Below are 21,050 nucleotides of genomic sequence, written 5' to 3' on the forward strand. Positions count from 1 at the left end.
TTGTGGGAATGGGGATCAGCCTGTGGCAGGTCGAGGGTGGGGACGGGGAAGAGGCGAGGTTTGGGGTGGGGACAGCCCCGGGGGCCCCTCCACCGCGGGTCTCACCGCTCTGCTCCTCCCGCGCTCAGGAAACGCGGCGCCGCCTGGCCCCGCGCGGCCGCCGTAGAGTCCCCGTTGCCATGGTTCCCAGGGCAGGTTTGGACGCGCGGAGCCGCTACCGGGAAGCGTGAGGGGAGTCCGCGGGACTCTGGGTCCGGCTTCGGGGCCCACGAACCCGCAGAGGCACCATGGGCCGGAGTAAGCGCCCCTTCCTCTCCCACCTTCCGCTCTCGATAGCCCCCTTTCCTGGCATCGGCCCCGGTCCGCTAGGACCCTCGGCGCCAGCTTCGGACCACCGCTGCCCCTTCCAGCCCGCGGCCCCAGCCCAGCTCGGCAAATCCCGCCCCTTCGCCCTGGGCAGACCCCGCTGTGCCAGGCCCTCCTCCGACCCGCCTGGCAGCCTGCCTTTGAGGGGCTCGGGGTCCTCCTCTGTGAAATGGGGTGGGCGAGGGGGTGGCTGAAAGGCGCCGTGGAAGTGCTGGGTCGGACACACCGGGTCGGGCCTGCGCGAGGCCTTGCTTGCTGTGTGGTCCGGGCTCCTCACTGCCCAGAGCCTCAGCCCTCAGACTCCAGGGAAGGCAGTGTGCCCAGTGGCCCCGGGAACCGAGCTGGGCCTCCCACCTCCAGCTGCTGGCTAGGAGCCAGGGACTTCACCCCTCTGGGCCTAAGCCTCCCCGTCTCCAAAACAAGAAGGCAGTAATAATATGGTTTTACAGGCACAGTGGTGTCAAGGTGCTCCTTTAACATACCAAGAGCACCAGGCCATGTCTGCAAGCGGGCCTGCCGCCTAGCAGGGGCCTCCTGAGACCGGGGAGTGCCCCGGGCAGTGGGCGCCCAGCAGGCCCGGGTGGCGGGCTGCCAGTTAGCCTCATTCCTCCCCAGCCACGTGTGCAGTCGTCTCTGCCAGTTTGTGGAGCCAAAGCTTAGGGCAGGAGGCAGTTCCCTGCGTGGCATCTCTCTCTCTACCTCTCCCTTTCCCTGGTCTTTCTTCCAAAGAACGGACACTGCAGGCCGCTCCTGTCACCGGAGGGTTCAGCTAACTGCACACGAATGATCGGGTTCATACACGTTTCATATTTTTTAATAAAGGCCGACTCCACTTCGAGGATGTGGCATGGCCCGGGGGCAGCCGAAGGTGCCGTGCAGGGCTTTGCCTCCACACATTTAGGACCTTGGGCGAGTTGACAAACTGTACCCTCACTCCTCTCCTGACAAACATAAATAGATATTGTTTCTATGCATATGTTATTACATGCAAAGCATTGAGGGAACTGCCTGGTCCCTTGTAAATGAGCAATAAATGAATTTTTATTCTCTCTTGGGGTGAACATGGACTATTTTCACATTCCTAAAATGTAAGGATCAAATGGGTTAATAAGTTGATTGATTGATTGATTGATTGATTGACTTGAGGGGGGGAGGGAGAGAAAGAGAGGAACATCGATTTGTTGTTCCACTTATTCATGCATTCATTGGTTGATTCTTGTATGTGCCCTGATGGGTGATGAAACCCGCCACCTTGGCATATCGGACGATGCTCTAACCAACTGAGGTACCCAACCAGGGCTTGGATTAATAATTTTTAACAGCCCTGGAAATGCAGGGGCTCTCCATTGTCAATGTCCCCTCGATTTTAGTGTATCCTATGAAGATGACTTATGTGTTGTCCTTGGTTCGAGCTGTGGACCCCAGGGTACTGTCTCCAGTCCCTTGGTGCCACCGTCAGGCCAGCCCAGTGCTACCCATCCCTGAGCAGGAGACTCCTGTTACCCCGCCTCCTCTGAGCGGCCCCTGCCGTTCCTCCTGGAAACAGACCGTGTGGCGGTTGCTTTATAAGACTGCGATGCAAACTCTGGGTGTCCCTCTCTCCTCTGCAGCTTTTATTACACTAATGCTGACCAGCTGGGTGAGTGAATGGCTGCACCTCTCCTCACTGCTGCCTCTGTCAGCCCCACTGTGCCTCTCAGGAGCCAGTTGCTCTGTCTTGGTTTACCTCCACGGTCTCACCCCGTTTGACCACGAGATGCCATGTCAACATGCCCACAGTCCTCACACATCAACTCTGTCTCCATCCATACTGCAGAATGTGTGTAGCCCAGCTGGCGTGGCTCAGGGGTTGAGCATCAACCTATGAACCAGGAGGTCGCGGTTGGATTCCTGGTCCGGGCACATACTGGAGTTGTGGGCTCAATCCCCAGTGTGGGCGTGTAGGAGGCAGCCGACCAATGATTCTCTCCCATCATTTGGTGTTTCTATCTCTCTCCCTCTCCCTTCCTCTCTGAAGTCAATAATATGTGTGTGAGTGTGTGTGTGTGTGTGTGTGTATATATATATATATATATATATATATATATATATATATATATATATATTAAAATGTGTGTAAACCTCTGACCCATGGTGGGTCAGAACCTCCAGCAGGGGGCAGCACTGCTCTAAGCTCTTTGATTTAACTGCAAGGAAAAGACCCATGCGGCAGTCATGTCATAACCGATGATGAACATGAGGGCAGATGTGTGATCTGTGGCAAATGTCCTTGCAGTCACAGAAGACCTCATTCGACGGAATGCCGAGCACAACGAGTGTGTGATTTTTTCCCTGGAGGAGCTCTCCTTGCATCAACAAGAAATAGAAAGGCTGGAACACATTGACAAATGGTGCCGCGATTTAAAGATCCTCTACCTTCAAAACAATCTCATCGGGAAGATCGGTAAGTTTCCAGGACTTTATTCTCCTGGTTTCTTGGGCCTCCTGGAATGGGAGGGCTGTGGATAAGACAGTGTTACCCGTAGAGGAAGGCAGCAGCTAAGAAAGAATTCCATGGGGGAACGGACACAGCCATAGCAGCCAGCAATCACGAGTGGTGGAAGGACGGCGTGAAAGGATGCTCGGAGCCTGTGCTCACTGGGCAGGTGTCACGTACCCAGGGCGCCCGGCCATCGCAGGAAGGTTGGAGCAGCAGGGAGGACCAACCAGAGCTGGAGGGCAAAGGGCGGGGTCAGGGTTGATGAGGCAGAGTGAGCGCCAACGCCTGGGGGCTGGCCTGGACCCAGAGGTCAGCCCTTAGGTTAGGTTTTCACGCTTCGTGGCGATGTGCGAGCGCCCTCAACCAGGGCGTTTGGCCACGTCTGCAGACATTTTTGGTTGTCACCAGTGTGCGTGGGTGTTGGGGGGTGTGCAGGGCCCAGGGATGCTACTCACCTTCCCAGGGTGGCAGCCTCACACGAGAAGTTCCCAGGCCTGTGTGTGTGTGTGTGTGTGTGTGTGTGTGTGTGTGTGTGCGCGCGCGCTCAGGGCCAGCGACCTGGGGTGCGCTTGCCTCTCGTTGGCTGGGTAATTCCCAGTTGGCTCTAAATGTGCAAAAGCCTAGAATTTGCATCATCTTTTTGAAGATGTATTAGAATTCTTTCTATTTCTTCAGAACATGATTTCCAGCATCTTTGACTTTTCCAGAAACGGGAAACTTAGCCCGCTGCTCAATGAAGAGGTTGTTCTGACAATCACCAGCTTTCACGCACATGGCATTAAAGGGCCCTTCTGATTGGGCAGTTCTGACAGGGGCCCTGCATTTCCATCTGCACAGCTGGTCCCTCACAATGACGGACAGAGCATAGATTTCAGTCCTTTTCAGAGCTGTGAGAAGGCTTACATCTTTGGCTTTCAAAGTATTCTGAAATTAAACAGCCCTTTGCATGTTAATAATGGGATTTTTCAGAGGCAGCCAGGCACGCCCTCAGCTGGGAAAAGGACCTCTCTTGGATTCCACTTGCTCGTGGGAGTGTGCCTTCCTGAGCTCCGTCCCTCACTGGAGATGCAGATGGGCTCGGGGGAAGGCTCCGCTTAGTTGTCGGTCCAGCTGTGAGCTGAGGGGCCCTGTTAAAATGGGGCTCAGAATCTGGGGGGTGGGCTCCCAGAATCTGTGTTTGTAATGACTTTCCGATGAGCCTCAGGCCTGGGCCAAGTTGGGAGCCCAGAGCTGCTTGAATTGGGGCCGGATGGGGCTGGGCATGACGGCTGGTGGCAGCTTCCTCCAGGATGGCTTGGACGAGGATGCTCAGACCCCTCCCTGCCACCCTGGAGGCTCTAGGCATTTTTACTTCTGAGCCTCTCTCTCCCCGACCCCCTTGGCCTATTGGTTCTAAGTGCCTTGAGCACATCCTTCCCCAACACATCTGACCTCTATGTTTTCTGCCAGATGATGCTTTTAGTATTGAAGAGGTAATACATCTAACATGTGTGGGAAGGAGGAGGTATTTGATTGCGGGCTGGCAACTTTATGTGTTAACTTCAGGTGCTTCTGTTTGGGATGCAGAGTAGACACTCTTATCTGTCAAAACCCTTGTCACGTGGCACTCTGCACGTCCTTTGAGTCTCAAATGCTCAGGTGTCGCCTAGAGCGCCTTCGCCAGGCATCGGTACGGCTTAGGGTAACAGAACCGCTGAGAGCACTTGAGTAATTTTTTCTGAGGTTCTCATTTTGAAAAAGGAGTCAACTGAGGCTTAGAGATGGAAACTGTTATCCTTGGGTCTATGACAGTGGTCGGCAAACGGCGGCTCGCGAGCCACAGGCGGCTCTTTGGCCCCTTGAGTGTGGCTCTTACACAAAATACCATGGCGTGGGCGAGTCTATTTTGAAGAAGTGGCGTTAGAAGAAGTTTAAGTTTAAAAAACTTGGCTCTCAAAAGAAATTTCAATCGTTGTACTGTTGCTATTTGGCTCTGTTGACTAATGAGTTTGCCGACCACTGGTCTATGATCACATAGATGATATTTCGTAAATTTTAAAATGAAATGGGATGATAAGGGTGATGGTTTTAAGTCATCACATTTGGTCTTTTCCTGCCCCTGAAACACAGGCGGAGGAAGCCGTCCCTGAACGGGGCTGCCCGCCCACACCCTCCTTGTGGGGGTTCTGACATCCGTGGGGTCTGAGAGAGGACTGTTCTCTCAAACCGCAGGGAGCACAGTGACTCGCCGCCAAGCTCTGGAGTCAGATTTCCTGGCTCTGCCGCCTGACCCTGGTCACACCAGGGTTGAGGCTTCACACCTGGGTATTCTCCTTTAGAAAGGCAGAGCATAACAGGGTTTTCACCTCGCAGGGTTATTTTGAGGATTAGCGACATCATGGATGCAGCATGCTCAGAAGACCACGTGCCGTGTAATAAGCACTCAGCAGTGTTCGCCATGGTGTTATTAGCCGCTTTCAAAGGCCATTGGCTTCTTGACTTACTCGTGGTGGTTGCTTTGCTTACATACGCTTTCTTTCTTTCCTTCCCTTTAAAATATATTTTTATTGATTTCAGAGAAGGAAGGAAAGGGAGAGATAGAAAGAAACATGAGTGGTGAGAGAGAATAAGTGATCAGCCACAGCCCAGGCACCTGCCCTGCCCAGGAATTGAACTGTGACCTCCTGGTTCATGGGTTGACTCTCAATCACTGAGTCCACACAAGCCGGGCTACATAGTCTTTCGTGTTTATTAAAAACGGTGGTCCTGTATCAGGGTGACTTGGGCTCCAGGTAAAGGAAGACCCACCTCAGTCAGGCTGTCCAGTAAGGAACCCTAGTGTGGGACCCAGCCATGCGTCTAGAGGTAGGCAGGCTCCGCCTCTTGGTTGGTTGATTCCTTCTCTCTGCTCCAGCAGCCACCGTGGGCTTCATCCTGGACCTGGTCCCCTCCTGGTTGCAAGCTGACTTGAGTATCAGTAGGGGATCACACCTCCTCCTTTGTAAACATCCAGCAGGAAAAGAGAAAGGAACTCCCCAAGCATGGAATACGGAGCTTCCCCTTCCATCTGGTGGGGATGGAGCGCTTGGCCTGGGCGCCCTCCCCCGCATCACAGCGTTGCCAGGAGACTGCCATGGGCTGGTTGACTTATGCCTGGAACCCTGAGCTGTTACTAGCATGGGGCGTGGGGTTGCCATGCACTGGCCCAGTTAGGCTAAGCCTAACCCCCGGAGTCGGGGCCGGGTAGAGATGTGAGCAGAGCTGGCTTCCATGAGAAAGGATGGAGGGAGAAACGAATGTTGCGTTGCCAACCCACAGCGTGTGGGGTACAGGTGTGGATCTGAAAGACCGACATGGTTTTGATAGCTATAATAATTCTTTGATTCTCTTTACCGTCCTCACAATGGATTATACAAATATGTCTTTGATCATGAAGGTTAATTACCTTCTTTGCGTATTTCAGAAAATGTCAGCAAACTCAAGAAACTCGAATATTTGAACTTAGCTTTAAACAACATTGAAAAAATTGAAAATCTGGAAGGTAAGAATTTTCTTCTTATTTTTGCGAATTAAAATGGAGATTTAAGATTTGATTTAAACAGTATTGCTTAAACAATATATCCTCCCATTTTGTGGGGCTTCTTGTCAACTTTCTTGATGGTGTCCTTTAGAGCAGCAGTCGGCAAACTGCGGCTCGTGAGCCACACGCGGCTCTTTGGCCCCTTGAGTTTTTAGCAAAGGCCAGCTTAGGAGTACCCTAATTCAGTTAATAACAATGTACCTACCTATATAGTTTAAGTTTAAAAAATTTGGCTCTCAAAAGAAATTTCAATTGTCGTACTGCTGATATCTGGCTCTGTTGACTAATGAGTTTGCCGACCACTGCTTTAGAGCACAATTGTTCTTTTTAACTAATAGCTTTATTGAGGTAAAATTGACCTACAAAAACCTTCACATGTTTAAAGCATACAGTTTGATGAGTTTGGACATATGTACACATGTGCGAGACCATCACCACAATCAAAGGTAATAGACATGCCCATCACCTCTGTGTTATCTGATCTCCCCCCAAACTTCTTTTAACTATATTTTGGTCGCTCTTAGATCGATCCTCCATGCCTTTTATTTATTTATTTTTTCTTTTTGTTTCTTTTCTTTTACAAACCTCCATGCCTTTTAGCCTGCATCCCTATTTAACCCGCCTTGCCTTGTTCTGCAATGGAAGGTTTCCTCTTTTACTCTGCAGGCTTCTCTTTTGCACTGTTTTTTTTTTTTTTTTTTTTTTTTTTCCTGAGTGTCTGTTAATCTGAAAGGATTTGGTTGACTCGGTGGCTGGCAGGGCTCCTCTGCCCTTGTGAGGTTGGGATCCCAGGTCCAGCCTCCGGCCTGGCTGGCGGGCGCAGCGGCAGGCACGCCCACTCCCATCTGCCAGGAGCTAACATTAGGAGGATTTTATTTTTTTTATTTTTTTAAATATATTTTATTGATTTTTTACAGAGAGGAAGGGAGAGGGATAGAGAGTTAGAAACATCCATCAGCTGCCTCCTACACACCCCCTACTGGGGATGTGCCCGCAACCAAGGTACATGCCCTTGACCGGAATCGAACCTGGGACCTTTCAGTCCGCAGGCTGACGCTCTACCCACTGAGCCAAACCGGTTTCGGCTAACATTAGGAGGATTTTACTTAGGTGATGGTCGAGTTTAGCCTCTTCACCTCCTGGTGCAGAAATTGACATACATACTCATCATGCATTTAAGACTTTCATCCCCAAAGCCTAGACTGTCATCACTACCAGACCCAAGGCCATATCAGAGCTGGCGCTGAGATGGTCCTTCCCGCGTCGGGCGTTTTTCTGCGGTAGAAACGGCGTCATTGCTCTCCCAGCTACCGCTCTGCAGCCCTGTCACCGTGTTCCCCTGTAAGCAAAAGGCATGACAAATTAATCAGCGTCCAAGTTTCGTAAAATATCAGTCTAAGTTTTCAGAGGACTCATAAAAACTCTCACTCTCGGTTGGCGTGGCCACGGCTTGTTATTTTTAGGAAAGGATCTGAAAGGACATGGACAGTTCTATGTTTGCTGCCTGGCTTGGTCATCCACCACTGGAGGGCAGCATCGTCACTATTGTCTTTTGGGGCTTGGGGAACCAGGGTCCACCTGGGGCTTGTTACCTGGACCCCTCTTCCTGCGGCGCCCCCCTCCCAGCTCTGATACGGATGCACCGGGCCAGGGCGGTTTGAGGATATGTATGGAGGGACGGGCGGCTTGTCTGCTGGCAAATATGCACTTTTTATTTAATTTTAAAGGTGAGAGAGGAGGAAGATGCATATACACACTCAGCCCACCCACTTGAGTAAATCTCAATATAATTTTAAACATAAGTTGCATTTCTGTTTGTTTTGCTGGACTGGAAAAAAAATAGCTAGCATCCTTTTTTCCTTTTTCCCTGTTGTGGAATCCCTGGGGTAGAATAAAGTGCCTTCTTTTCCCATCCCTCCTCCTCACCCACCCTAACCGGGAAGTGGGGTTCCTGACAGCCTGAGCTTTCCCCCTTGGGCAGTCAGTGTGGTTGATTTCAATGACCTTCACACCCTGGGGGTCATCGAGCTGGGTCATCGCAGAGCCAGAGACCGGGGTGGGACTCAGTGAAAGAAAGGAGCGCTCACTCCCACGAGGAGGCATTCTCCAGCCTGGCTCGCCCTGCAGGAATTGTTCTGTAAGGTGGCCTGTGTGGCTGGATTTCTAATGTGTGGGCTGAGTAGACGGAAAATGAAGAATCCACCACTCTGAAAAATACGATGGACATTTGGAGGGTCCTTCAACTGCAACGTTACAGCAAAACCCAAAAATATATGAATTCTTAAACCCGTTGGAGTCTTGCAAATGTCAGGCTGCTCTTACATGAAAGAGAAACAGCATTGAAATGGCTCCCAGAATCTGTCAGAGTAACTGGGAAAGACCCGGGAACCTGGGTCTTAAGTTAGATTGCCCCAAATATATCTTCCACATTTCATCAACGCCATCTGACACTTCTTCCCAACGCAGAACAAACATGCAGACGTGGAGACGTAACCTTAATTGTATTTATAGACACATGCGGTTTCATGCTCATTCTTCACATAAGTGGCCGAGTCCACAGTTTTATAATTTAATGACTGAATTACCAAGCATATTGACGTGTTTCAAACAATCCTTATGGTGTGGTGCCTGCAGTGTTTTTAATGATGTCTGCCATTGTGAACAGAGCTGTTCTGATCAGCTTTGTACAATCACCTGTTCTCAGTTGATGTATCCAAATGAAATTCTGGACCCAGGGGAAAACAGTTAAAAGCCTGTATTATGTATTGTCAGATTGAATGCTGGAAAGTATAATTATAGTCTTATAAGCTTAACAATCTTATTTAGAATTTTGTCTCTATTGTTGCTAGTTTAATAGAAATAACGACTTTGTTGTCCTTATTCATATATATGATTGTCTTTGAAGATGTGAAGTCATGAATTGCCATCACCTGTGTAGTAGAATCTATAATATATAACAGTGTTTATTTGTTCTTATACATGTTTTTGTTTTTAATCTTCACCGAGGATATATTTTAGAGAGAGTGGAAGAGAGAGGGAATGACAGAGAGAAACAGCGATGTAAGAGAAACACATCGATTGGTTGCCTCCTGCACATGCCCCGACCAGGGCCCAGGCCTGGAGGAGCCCGAAACCCAGGTACGTGCCCTTGACTGGAATCGAATCCGGAACCCTTCAGTCCGCAGGCCGACACTCTATCCTCTGAGCCTAACCAGCTAGGGCTGTTCTTGTGCATTTTGGAAAGTCATCTTTTTACTGATTAATGTGCTTACTGTAGTAATAAATTCCCAGTTTAAAAACTCAAAGCGCACTCTATACTTTTGTTGGAAAACGTGGGTCTTTATTTTGCCCTCAGACCCCCACGCCCTGCTGCGAGGGGTGCCTGGCCTCAGCTCCCCTCTGCTCTGGGGCGTTTCCAGACAGTGTGCTCAGACTGTGCTGTACCCGCCGCCCTCGATGTTCTCACTGGGGGCCTCGCCCTGTGACGTCCTGGGGAGGAAGCTGCAGGCTTCGCTCTCACCCCACCCCCAGGGTTCTCCGTCCCTTCTCCCCACCCTGCTTCTATTTTCTCTCACATGTGGGATATCGAAATGAGACCTGGGCTATGGTGCCTGGGGTTTTGAATCATTTCACACTATCTTCCCAACGACCTCTGAACTGGGTACCAATGCCATTCTGATTCCACACGTGAGAAAGCCGAGGCTGGTGACTTCCCCGGGCCACAGCGCAAGGCTGTGAGGGGGTCGGACTTGGTCAGCAGTGCGGTGCGCCAGCAGACCTACGTGCCCTGTGGCTACTGCTACGTCTGTGAACCGTTCCCGGCAGGTCATGGGGACGGCTCTCACATTTTATGACCAACGTGATCTATTTCTTTGCTTTCATTTCTCCCACCAGGATGTGAGGGGCTGACAAAACTTGACTTGACAGTAAATTTCATCGGGGAGCTGAGCAGCGTGGAGACCCTTCGGGGCAACGTCCACCTGCGGGAGCTCTTCCTCATGGGGAACCCGTGCGCCGACTTCCACGGCTACCGGCCGTTCGTGGTGGCAACGCTCCGACAGTTAAAGGTGCGCTCGCTCCAGCGACGCAGAAATCTCAGCGGAAATGCCAACGAGCACCCGCAGTTCTCCCGATTCAGAGAATGAAACATCCCAGAAAATCAAAACCAATTCCTTGACATACTGAGCCTTTAAAAGGCTTGGCTGAGATGTCTGGGTTAACAGGACACATTTCTCATGTAGCATTTCCTTGAGGAAGAGAATGAGCGACTCGGGTCCTTGAATCTAGAATGTTTAGAATAAATGAGACACTGACTGATGGTCGTTGTCCAGAGACTCCTCGAGAACACACTGGTGGGGGCAGCTTCCCTAGAGGTGGGTCCTGTGGCATCACCCGGGAGCCGTGTACCCGGAAAGGTGCGGGCGTCCCAGCTGAGCCCGCCTCCGTGCCGCAGGGTCCCGCTGGAAGTGTGAGCGCCATCGGATGGGTGCCCGACCCCTAGGCCCTGGCTGCTCCAGGTGCTTTAGGCTCCACGTCTCAGACCCCCCTGGGCCCCAGCAGGGAGGTGGTGAGTGCACTCGGGGCAGGAAGTCGGGCCTCGGAGAGCTGGTGCTCCTTGTTGAAGCCACTCATGGGGCCCAGGGTGGGGGGCTTGGGGCACGGGGCTCGGATGCGATTTGAACCCGACAGCCCACCATTCACACTGCAGCCACCTCCCTGCTTCCCTCCGCTGATGTGCGGGCTTCGGAGCAAGTCCTTCCTGCCCGAAAGCCCGCTGTGACGCGGCGGTTACACCAGGCAACAGCCTCTCTCTCAAAACAGCGTTCATAACTGTTTACTAGAACTTAAAAATAGGCTGGTTAACTCAAGGATCTTTTTTTAAAAAATTTTGTTTTTACTGATTTTAGAGAGAGAGGAAGGGAGATGGAGAGAGTGATAGAAACATCAAAGAGAGAGAAACATTGATCAGCTGCCTCTTGTATGCCCCCTACTGGGGATCGAGCCTGAAAGCCGGGCATGTGCCCTGACCGGGAATCCAACCGTGACTTCCTGGTTCATAGGTCGACGCTCAACCACTGAGCCCCGCCTGCCGGGCAACTTGAGGATCTTAATCACCATTTATTTCGATGAAAGCGGTGATCTACTTGAGAGGAATAGTTTTGATCATATGAAATCAACATCGACATAGATCAGAGTTTCTGGTGTTCCCCATATCACCTGGTGCACTGTTTATTGTCTCTAAGTTTAAAATATTCCCATCAAAGTCAGCTGGGGCTGATTCAGATTGCGGCTCTGGGCTAATCGCTCCATGTCGGCTGTTTTTTTTTTTCAAGTGGTTGGACGGGAAAGAAATAGAACGTTCGGAAAGGATCCAGGCATTGCAGGACTTCCCTGAAGTTGAGCGACAAATCAGAGAGCAGGAGAAAGCCTACTGCCTCAGACGAGCCCGAGACAAGAGCGAGGCTCAGAGGAAACTTCAAGAAGAGAAGGAGCACGGAGAGAAGGAAGGCCACCCAGGCTCGGACGGACGCCGGGACGCAGACGTCGCTGAGAATCCGTATGTAAATTACTAGAGTTCATCTTCCCGCTAACTCTTGTTAAAAGCGGCCAGCCGTGTTCTCCTCCCAAGCAGTCCGCAGCATCACCTGCATCCCAGACGATTCATTAGAAGAGTGAATTATTACACTGCTGGCTCTGGCAGCCCCCACTGTACGCGGAGGCTCCGGTACTGTCCCCGAGAACCAGCCAGTGGGCTCACAAATAGAAAGCCAGTGACTGGGTGTAACGACCTCATTTTCACAGGAAGCGTCTGCCCTCTTCTCCCTGTCCCTCCTCCAGGGCTAAGGCTCAGTAGGCCCTGAGGTCATCCGATTATCAGAACCTCCTGCCAAATATTATAAAAGACAGATTCCTGGGCCTCAACCCAAAGCTGCTGAGTTAGACTCTCTTGCGGGAGCCCAGGAATCGGTCCTGTTTGTAAAGCTCCCAGGTGGCTCCCGTCAGCCAGGTGTGTGATCCCTCGAATCTGATTACTGCCATAGTCCTCCCGGTGCCAGCCGCCAGCCGAGAGGGCCCGCCCCAGTGCTGGGCCGGCGATTCCTCCAGCGTGGCTCAGATAAGCTCTCTTTCAGACACGTTCTGTCAAGAAGATACACGAGAAAATGAATAAGGTATGAAAGGAGCAGCCTTAGGGATGAAACCCACACGTCCATCTTCGGTCTCACGTGCTCTGTGTCCCTTTGTTCTCTCCTAGCCCACCTTCTCTAGGGAGCAGAGACCAGCTCCAGGCACCGGAAGTACAGGAAGGGGAACCCAACAGAAAGAAAGTAGACGACGTGGAAGATGACCTGGAGTTCTGGAATAAGCCCTCTTTGTTTACTCCAGAGTCGAGATTGGAAACTCTTAGACATATGGAAAAACAACGCAAAGACAAAGAAAAATCAAGGTATTCCATTTCTCCCATCATTGAGAGTAAGGTAGCACTCTCCTACGGACTCTATTTTCACGGTTGCTCATTCTTTCATCATTATCTGTGGTCAACCTTCCTTAGCCATCACACATAAACGGTGCTTTTTTTAAGTTCAGTGTTTCGTTGAATTGCATCCTCTAACATTTATTAATATCAAATTACCTTCTTTAAAAGGTCATGAGTTACGGCATTTTAGGTAGAGTTTCGTTTGGATGTCTTTAGTGCTTTAAACGTGCCGAGTATTAGTAGGGCCTGGGCTAGTGATAATAGTCAGCATGACACCGAGAGAAAGCCCACTTGGTGGGATGAATGAGTTCCTTTGTATATCTTCATTTGCAAAATCAATAATTAGAAATTAATTTCATTAGGTGCTATATTTTCCTCCTACAGCTCTCTTGGACATTTAACGGTATGCTTTCGCTTTCACATTGTTTATGTGTAGTTGTCAAAAGCTAGAACGCACAAGCTATTATTTCCGGGGTAGGATTTTTTTAAAAGATAGGCTCCGTGTCTTTCCATTTCATGTCCTTGCTTAAGTCCAGTGTGCAAACTGTGTCACCCTTGGGAATGCTTCTGATTCACGAGCTGGGGATGCAGTCAGCTCCGAAACGCAGTAAGAAACCCACAGAGGAGCAGAGCCAGTGCTGCTTCCATCACATTTTCCTTATGAATTAGACAGATAGACGGGTACAAACATGAGGACCGAATTTCGTTAAAATACTTGTTTACACAACTTGGTGATTTGGGAAGAACATTGGATGACATCAGAAAGTGTGGATTCCCATTGCAGCTCTGCCATTCACGCTGGGTAACTTCTCCTCCTCTCTTTCTTCCTCAGTTAGCAGGGACCACACACCTGCCTTCCCTGCCCCACTGTATTGTTAAGAGAATCAAATGGGCCAATAAAGGTAAAAGTGCTTTGCAGGCTCAAGAACTCTTCGAAATGGAATTCTATGTTTACTTAACAAGTACAGTATTTCTGATGTATATGCACCCATCTATATGTATATATATGTATATGTACAATATACTTGTATAGTTTATCTATATACTGTATCTACACTAATAAAAGATAAGCATGCAAATTGACCGTACCTCTGCTCACCAGCCAATCAGGAGCGAGTATGCAAATTAACCCAACCAAGATGGCTGTGGCTACAGAGAGAGCAGGAGGCTTGGGTTGTCCCCGGCGATGGAGGAAGCCAAGCTTCCCGCCCTGCCCTGGCCAGCCCTGGCCTCTGCTCAAGGCTACAATGTTTCAATTATAGAAGACTAGTAGCCCGTTTGCACGAAGATTCGTGCAATAGACCTTCATTCACCTGGCTGCCTGCACCAGTTTTCTGCCGGCACCAGGGACCCGGGCCTTGGCTGTGGCCACCGCCTTCTGCCTTTTTCAGGGTCGGGGCTTGGCCCCGGGCAGTGGCCTTGGGCTCGGCGGCACCCAGCATCCTTGCTAAGGATCGCAGGAGCCGACCCCCAGTGGTTTCCTGTGATCCATGCAGGCTGCCCACTGGTGCCCAAGGCCGGGAAAGCCTCCGCCCCAGGCTTTCCTGGCCTTGGGCTCGCCGCACCCAGCGTCCCTGCTACCAATCACAGGAGCCGACCCCCAGTGGTTTCCTTTGATCGGTGCAGGCTCCCCGCTGGTGCCCAAGGCCCGGAAAGCCTCGGCCCCTGGGACCCCCGGGAGCGGCGGGAGGGGCGGGATGGGCATGGCCAAGCCCCCCCAGGTGGCCGATCGACCCCCGGGACCCTGTGAGCGGCGGGAGGGGCGGGAGGGGCGGGATGGGCCCGGCCACGCCCCCCCAGGTGGCCGATCGCCCCCCGGGACCCCTGGAAGAGGCGGGAGGGGCCGGCCGCGCCCCCCCAGGTGGCCGATCGACACCCGGACCCCTGGGAGGGGCGGGAGGGGCTGGGCCACGCCCCCCGGGTGGCCGATTGCCCCAGGCACCCCGGGGAGCGGCGGCATGGGCCTGGCCACGCCCCCCGGGGTGCCGATCGCCCCAGGCACCCCCGGGAGCGGCGGCATGGGTCCGGCCACGCCCCCCCGGGGTGCCGATGGGCCCAGGCACCCCCGGGAGCAGCTGAATGGGCCCGGCTATGCCCCCCCGGGGTGCCGATGGGCCCGGCCACGTCCCCCGGGGTGCCGATCGCCCCAGGCACCCCGGGGAGTGGTGGCATGGGCCCAGCCACGCCCCCCGGGGTGCCGATGGCCCCAGGCACCCCCGGGAGTGGCGGCATGGGTCCGGCCACGCCCCCCCGGGGTGCCGATGGGCCCAGCCACGCCCCCCCGGGGTGCCGATCTCCCCAGGCACCCCCGGGAGCGGCGGCATGGGCCTGGCCACGCCCCCCCGAGGTGCCGATTGCCCCAGGCACCCCCGGGAGCGGCGGCATGAGCCCGGCCACTGGGCACCGCCATGTTGATCTTCTCAACGGCGGATATGCCACCCGGAGTCCCGCCCCCAGCCCCCTGCCGGCCCAATCGTGGGCATAGCGGAGGTGCGGTCAATTTGCATGTTTCTCTATTATAAAGTAAGATAAATAAATCCCAGGTACCAGGGCCTCTGCTTGGGTCGCCAGGGGGCGTGGCCGGCCTGCAAACCACCACAGGCCCCTCGCCCAGGCCGCCCCACACCCCAAGGGAACCCCCACCCTGAACTGGGACACCCTTCAGGGCAAACCAGCCAGCCCCCACCCGTGCACCAGGCCTCTATCCTATCTAATAAAAGAGTAATATGCAAATTGACTGTCGATCCAACACACAAGATGGCTGCCCCCATGGGGATACAAGATGGCTGCCACAAGATGGGCAGTTGGGAGGGACCAGGCCTGCAGGAGAGGGCAGTTAGGGGTGACCAGGCCAGCAGAAGAGGGAAGTTGGGGGCAACCAGGCCTGCAGGGAAGGGCAGTTGGGGGGGACCCAGGCCTGCAGGGGAGAGCAGTTAGGGGTGACCAGGCCTGCAGGGGAGGGCAGTTAGGGGGGACCAGGCCTGCAGGAGAGGGCAGTTAGGGGTGACCAGGTCTGCAGGGGAGGGTATTTAGGGGCAATCAGGCTGGCAGGGGAGCAGTTAGTCATCAATCAGGCTGGCAGGGGAGTGGTTAGGGTGTGATCAGGCTGGCAGGCAGAAGTGGTTAGGGGCAATCAGGAAGGCAGGCAGGCGAGCAGTTGGGAGCCAGCAGTCCTGGATTGTGAGAGGGATGTCCGACTGCCCGTTTAGGCCTGATCCTAAATGGGCAGTCAGACATCCCTCGAGGGGTCCCAGATTGGAGAGGGTGCAGGCTGGGCTGAGGGACACACACCCCCGTGCACGAATTTCATGCACCGGGCCTCTAGTATATGTATATAAATGTATACATATTCAGGGTGTCCCAAAAGTTGTGTGTCCACTTTGAATAATTATAAAGGTAGGATACATTTCATTTTCAAAATGTAATAGAATCAACAGCTATCAGCTGTTAAAGTGTGTATACATTTTTTGGAGAACAACCTGTATATAGACATTACATTTCATTGAGCCTGAAAGCAGGAGACATTTTTCCTTTCCTGACAGCCTCAAAGAGCATGGCTGACGTGGGGGAACATGGCCGCTGTTCGGTGCTCTGCATTCTACCCGAACAGATGTTGGGCTCTCGGATGCCCCTTCATCGTCTGGCTCATGAACAGTCATGTTCAAGGGAACATTAACTTATTGGGCCTGGGGCCTGGTTTAAGAGGCAGGAAAGTGTAAATAAATCTATATTTTAAAATGAAGTTAACTGACATAAATACCAAAAGAACAATCGGGAATCTAGTCAATAATATTGTAAGAACTATGTTCGGTGCCAGTTAGGTACTGGAAATATTGGGGGATCACTCTGTAAAATATATGATTGTCTGACCACTATGTTGTACGCCTGAATCTAATAAAATAATATTGAATATAAACAGTAACTGAAAAATAAAATTAAAAAAAGAACAATACAAACCCGAGGCAAGGAATTACCTCCAATTTTGTCATCTAAACAAATTTGCCCATTTGATCTTCTAGATATGTGCCTAGTTTTGTTTTTATATATTTTCAGTAAAGTTTTAAATACACAGAACTTACATGCCACATTTTTCCTGTTACCTGGGAATCTTTCCCTCTTTGTTCCATTTCTTTTCCTCTTGTCCTTAACCTTTCAGCATAATGAGTGTTCATGGGCTTGGGGAGATCCCACCAGAACTTTTATCACCTCTATAACTGCAAGAATTATTTCTGCAAATGTAGGATTTGGGGTCTTTTAAAAACAAAAATACAAAAATGAACTTCTATGTTATATATTGGTTCTCACTAAATACATCATCAATACTTTTCTTTTTTAATTTATTTTTTATTGATTTCAGAGAGGAAGAGAGAGAGAAACATCAATGATGAGAGAGAATCATTGATCGGCTGCCTCCTGCACGCCCCATACTGGGGATCAAGCCTGCAACCCGGGCATGTTGTGCCCTTGACTGGAATCGAACCTGGGACCCTTCAGTCTGCAGGCCGATGCTCTATCCATTGAGCCAAACCAGCGAGGGCCATCATCAATACTTTCCTGTCACTTTTTACATCAGTAGGTAAAGAGAAAGCACATTTTTTCATAGCTACAGAATACCTTATGACTATGCCACAACGACCCAATCCCTCCTCCATGTGGGCACTGGGGACAGTTCCAGGGTGTGGCCGCGGCAGACAGTTCTGTGATTAGACCATTTACATAGGCCCTTATGTGCTGGTATTTTTATTTCTATAAAATGAATTCTACGTGGCATTTTAAAAATTGTCATTTTAACGAAAGCAGAAGCTGCGTACACAAATGGAGAATTGACAGTGATCTGGGTAAATCATGCATAAAATTGACTTATTTAAATATTAATGGGTATTGCATGAAAAGGATTTTCCCCCCATTAAATTATCTGGCAAATTGTCTTGCTCACATTTTCGCTTTACAGACATAGACACAACCGTACAGAAGCCTGGCTTCGCGGTCCATTTCCAGCACAGAATGGACTTCCTAACAGTCAAGTGTGGATGTTTTCACACATATCTGATTCCTTTTTCTTACGCTGTTCCTCAGATCGGTAACTTACATTCCTCTTGTTTATTTTTCCCTCTTCCCTCTGCCCCTTGTTCCCACCCACCCCCAACCTTAAGCGACAAGAAGAAGAAAGTGAAACCACCCAGGATGTTGATCACTGCAGATGGGAGAGCCCTGAACGTGAACGAGCCCAAGTACGTGAGCCCACGTGGAGACGAAGCAGCCCAGTTGGTGGTGTCGGTCATTCCCATGACAGGTTTGCTCTGCAGAGAATACACCTGACCTCCTGACCTCTCTCCGTCAGCTCAATGACTCTAACAAGAACCACACGTGTGCACATTCAAAAGCAAAACATCCATTATGTTCGTGGGTGCATAATGTTACATTTTATTTCCTTGGCATCCAAAAAATGATCTTGACATATGGAAATCCTAGATGTTTATGTCTCCCTCGAAACTTTAGGCCATCTACAATTTTATATCTGAAAATTGCCAGTGCATCATTCTTATGTGTATTAATTTTTTAAGTTCTGCCATGAACATGCTGGCTGAGCATATTGCTATGTCTCCAACCCATCTACTTTATTTCCTGGAACACATCCTCAAAGCATTTGAGAGCTAGGGGAAAATTGATATAAATATCTCCATGAAGTTATTGAGAGAGGAAAAACATTCACACTGGAAATCCTTAAGTGTAATAATATCTGATCTACCATCTCTAATCCAATTCATTCTCCCCCCTTCCTAGACTCCCCCCACACACCCCAAATCCACAGTGCCCTCTGGAGCTTATTCTGTGTCAACAAAACCTGGATAATTCCAATAGCTTCTTAAGTACAATCTGTGGTTCCTCTCTTGGCCTCCTATAATCTCTTCTACTCAGCTGAACAAAGAAGGGGGAAGGAAAGGAAGGATACTCACTGTCTCTCTTTAGGAAAATTCCCAGGAAACGCCATATAACACTTTCCTTCCCAGAACTAAGTCACATGACCTCATCTAGCTGCAAGGGAGGCTGGAAAATGTAGTCTTTATTCTGCAGAGACATGTTCCTAGTTAAAATCAGGGGTGCTATTCCTAGTGAGAAAGGGGAAGCAGATCGTGGGGAATGAACGCAATCTCTGCCATGGGAAACCTCTGAAATTACCTTTCAAGTGCTGTATGAAGGGAGAGTTTGGGTTGGCTGGCTGGAACATCGGGGAATAGCAACTAAGGCAGAGGGGCCAGCACATTAAAAAAAGCTCCCGAAATGAGATCTAAAAAATGCATAGGCCATTTGAGTCACTGAAGTCCCGTACAGCTGGACTGTTGGAATCAAGGAGAGTGGCTGCTACAAGCAGACATACTGCTGACAGCCAGACCTGTGGCTAATGTTACATTTTCCAAACGATTTAACTGATATTCTTTACGACTGCTGGGTTACGTATTTTACAGAATAATGTGGTAAGTGAAGTGCTGGAAATAAAATTGACCAAGTAACTCTGGCACAGTGATTCTGCACAGCATGGGAGTCACACTGAGGGCTTGGCCTGGTGTAGCTGAGAGACCTAGGGCTTCACAATCCTGCCTCACCGGGCCCGTGGCCTCTTTCCCAGCGGCGTCAGCTTCTCTGAGCCTCTGTTTCCTCATCTGTGAAATGGAGGGGATAATGGGCTGGCCCAGCTGGTGTGGCTCCGTGGTTGAGGGTCAACCTATGAACCAGGAGGTCACAGTTCCATTCCCGGTCAGGGCACTTGTCTGGATTGCAGCTTGATCCCCAGTAGAAGGTGTGTGGGAGGCAGCCGATCAATGATTCTCTCTCATCATCGATGTTTCTATCTCTCCCTCTCCCTTCCTCTCTTTCTAAAATCAATAAAAAAAATGTTTTTAGAAAAATAAAATAAAATAATGGGCAGCGTCTCGGCATTTCCCAAGGCGATGGAAAAGTCAACGGTGAAGGGAGAAGAAAACAGGTGGCCGGGGAAAAGGAGACAAGACCGTTTAGAACTGAAGGACTAGCATGCATGTTGGATAAGGGGAGCCAAATACAGCATTAGTTCTCCATGAATATTTCCAGTGTTTGAGTTTGCTCCTAGCTAACTCCAATAAAATGGAAAAGAAAACTTTAACCACCAGATGTCTCTGTCCCTGCACCAATGCTCATTTTTGTATGTAATTTACCTTGAGACCCGCACACTTAAACAATGTAAACAAACAAATTATGAACACATTATAGGTGTCTGTTGAAATTTTTAAATCAACGTAGACATTGTTCAGCTACCAAAATAAGTGTGTCAGTGGAAATTATAACAATTATGAAATTAGCTTTTGGTAATGGGACGAAGCTATCTATAAAGTATTGCCAAAGACGTCATCTTTTTTTTTCTTTCTTCTTTTTCCCAAAATGGATTATTCCTTAGACTTGACTTCTCTTTGAAAGATGATGAGAAACGCAACCAGATCATCCTGGACCTGGCTGTGTACAGGTAAAGACATTTTATTGTGCACTTATTTAACGGCACTTCTACCTGTTGCGATCTCTTGAGTTGTGAAACATTTTGAAATGAAACTTGGTTTGATAAAAAATAGTATGCACTCCTCTCCCAGCACTTCTCTCTGCCCCTCCCCACCTCCCCACCCCCACTTTTTATATTTCTACCTGACAAACTATAAATTTACTTGTATTTTTAAACATCTATGGTCAAGGCAAGAACTTTGTTTTGTTTGTTTGTTTCCCCCTTCTTATGTCTCCAGCACCTAAAACAGTACCTGGTACCTGGTGGGAATTCAATAAGTACAGGAAGGAATGAATGAATACTGATGATGGGAGTCAACATTTGTACACGTGAATTATAATAAAGGTCTTCTCTTTTTAAGGGCTTTTCTACATGCTCTATTTTATTCGGTCTCTCATAACCTGGTGAACTAGGAGGGCTTATTATCCTGGAATTATCCAGGAGGGGGTAAATTTTCAGAGAGTGAGGGAAAGTCAGCGATCTGAGCACTGAAAATCCAGGGATGAGAAGCTGTGAGGTCAGCACAGAACCGGCAGGAGGGTGTTTGAGGCAGAAAAGCAGCGCATGCCCAGATCTCGCCGGTTGGGCCAGGCGGACATACCTTCAGAGGCCCTAAGCATGAGAAAGAAGATGCCACCCGTTC

At 50.2% G+C, this 21,050-nt stretch overlaps 1 protein-coding gene across 1 annotated transcript in view; it reads left to right on the forward strand.

The window, feature by feature from the left end:
- Window positions 1-213: 213 nt before the first annotated feature.
- DNAAF11 (dynein axonemal assembly factor 11) overlaps window positions 214-21,050 on the forward strand; it is a 37,055-nt gene continuing 16,218 nt past the window's right edge. Inside the window, exons 1-8 of the mRNA XM_079796526.1 lie at window positions 214-297; window positions 2,642-2,809; window positions 6,288-6,365; window positions 10,299-10,471; window positions 11,738-11,961; window positions 12,658-12,849; window positions 18,033-18,110; window positions 20,312-20,377. Coding sequence (XP_079652652.1) covers window positions 288-297; window positions 2,642-2,809; window positions 6,288-6,365; window positions 10,299-10,471; window positions 11,738-11,961; window positions 12,658-12,849; window positions 18,033-18,110; window positions 20,312-20,377 — 989 coding nt within the window. The 5' untranslated portion in view covers window positions 214-287. The remainder of the gene's footprint in view (window positions 298-2,641; window positions 2,810-6,287; window positions 6,366-10,298; window positions 10,472-11,737; window positions 11,962-12,657; window positions 12,850-18,032; window positions 18,111-20,311; window positions 20,378-21,050) is intronic.

This window comes from Cnephaeus nilssonii (genome assembly GCF_951640355.1).
Source record: "Cnephaeus nilssonii genome assembly, chromosome: 18".
Lineage (NCBI taxonomy): Eukaryota > Metazoa > Chordata > Mammalia > Chiroptera > Vespertilionidae > Cnephaeus > Cnephaeus nilssonii.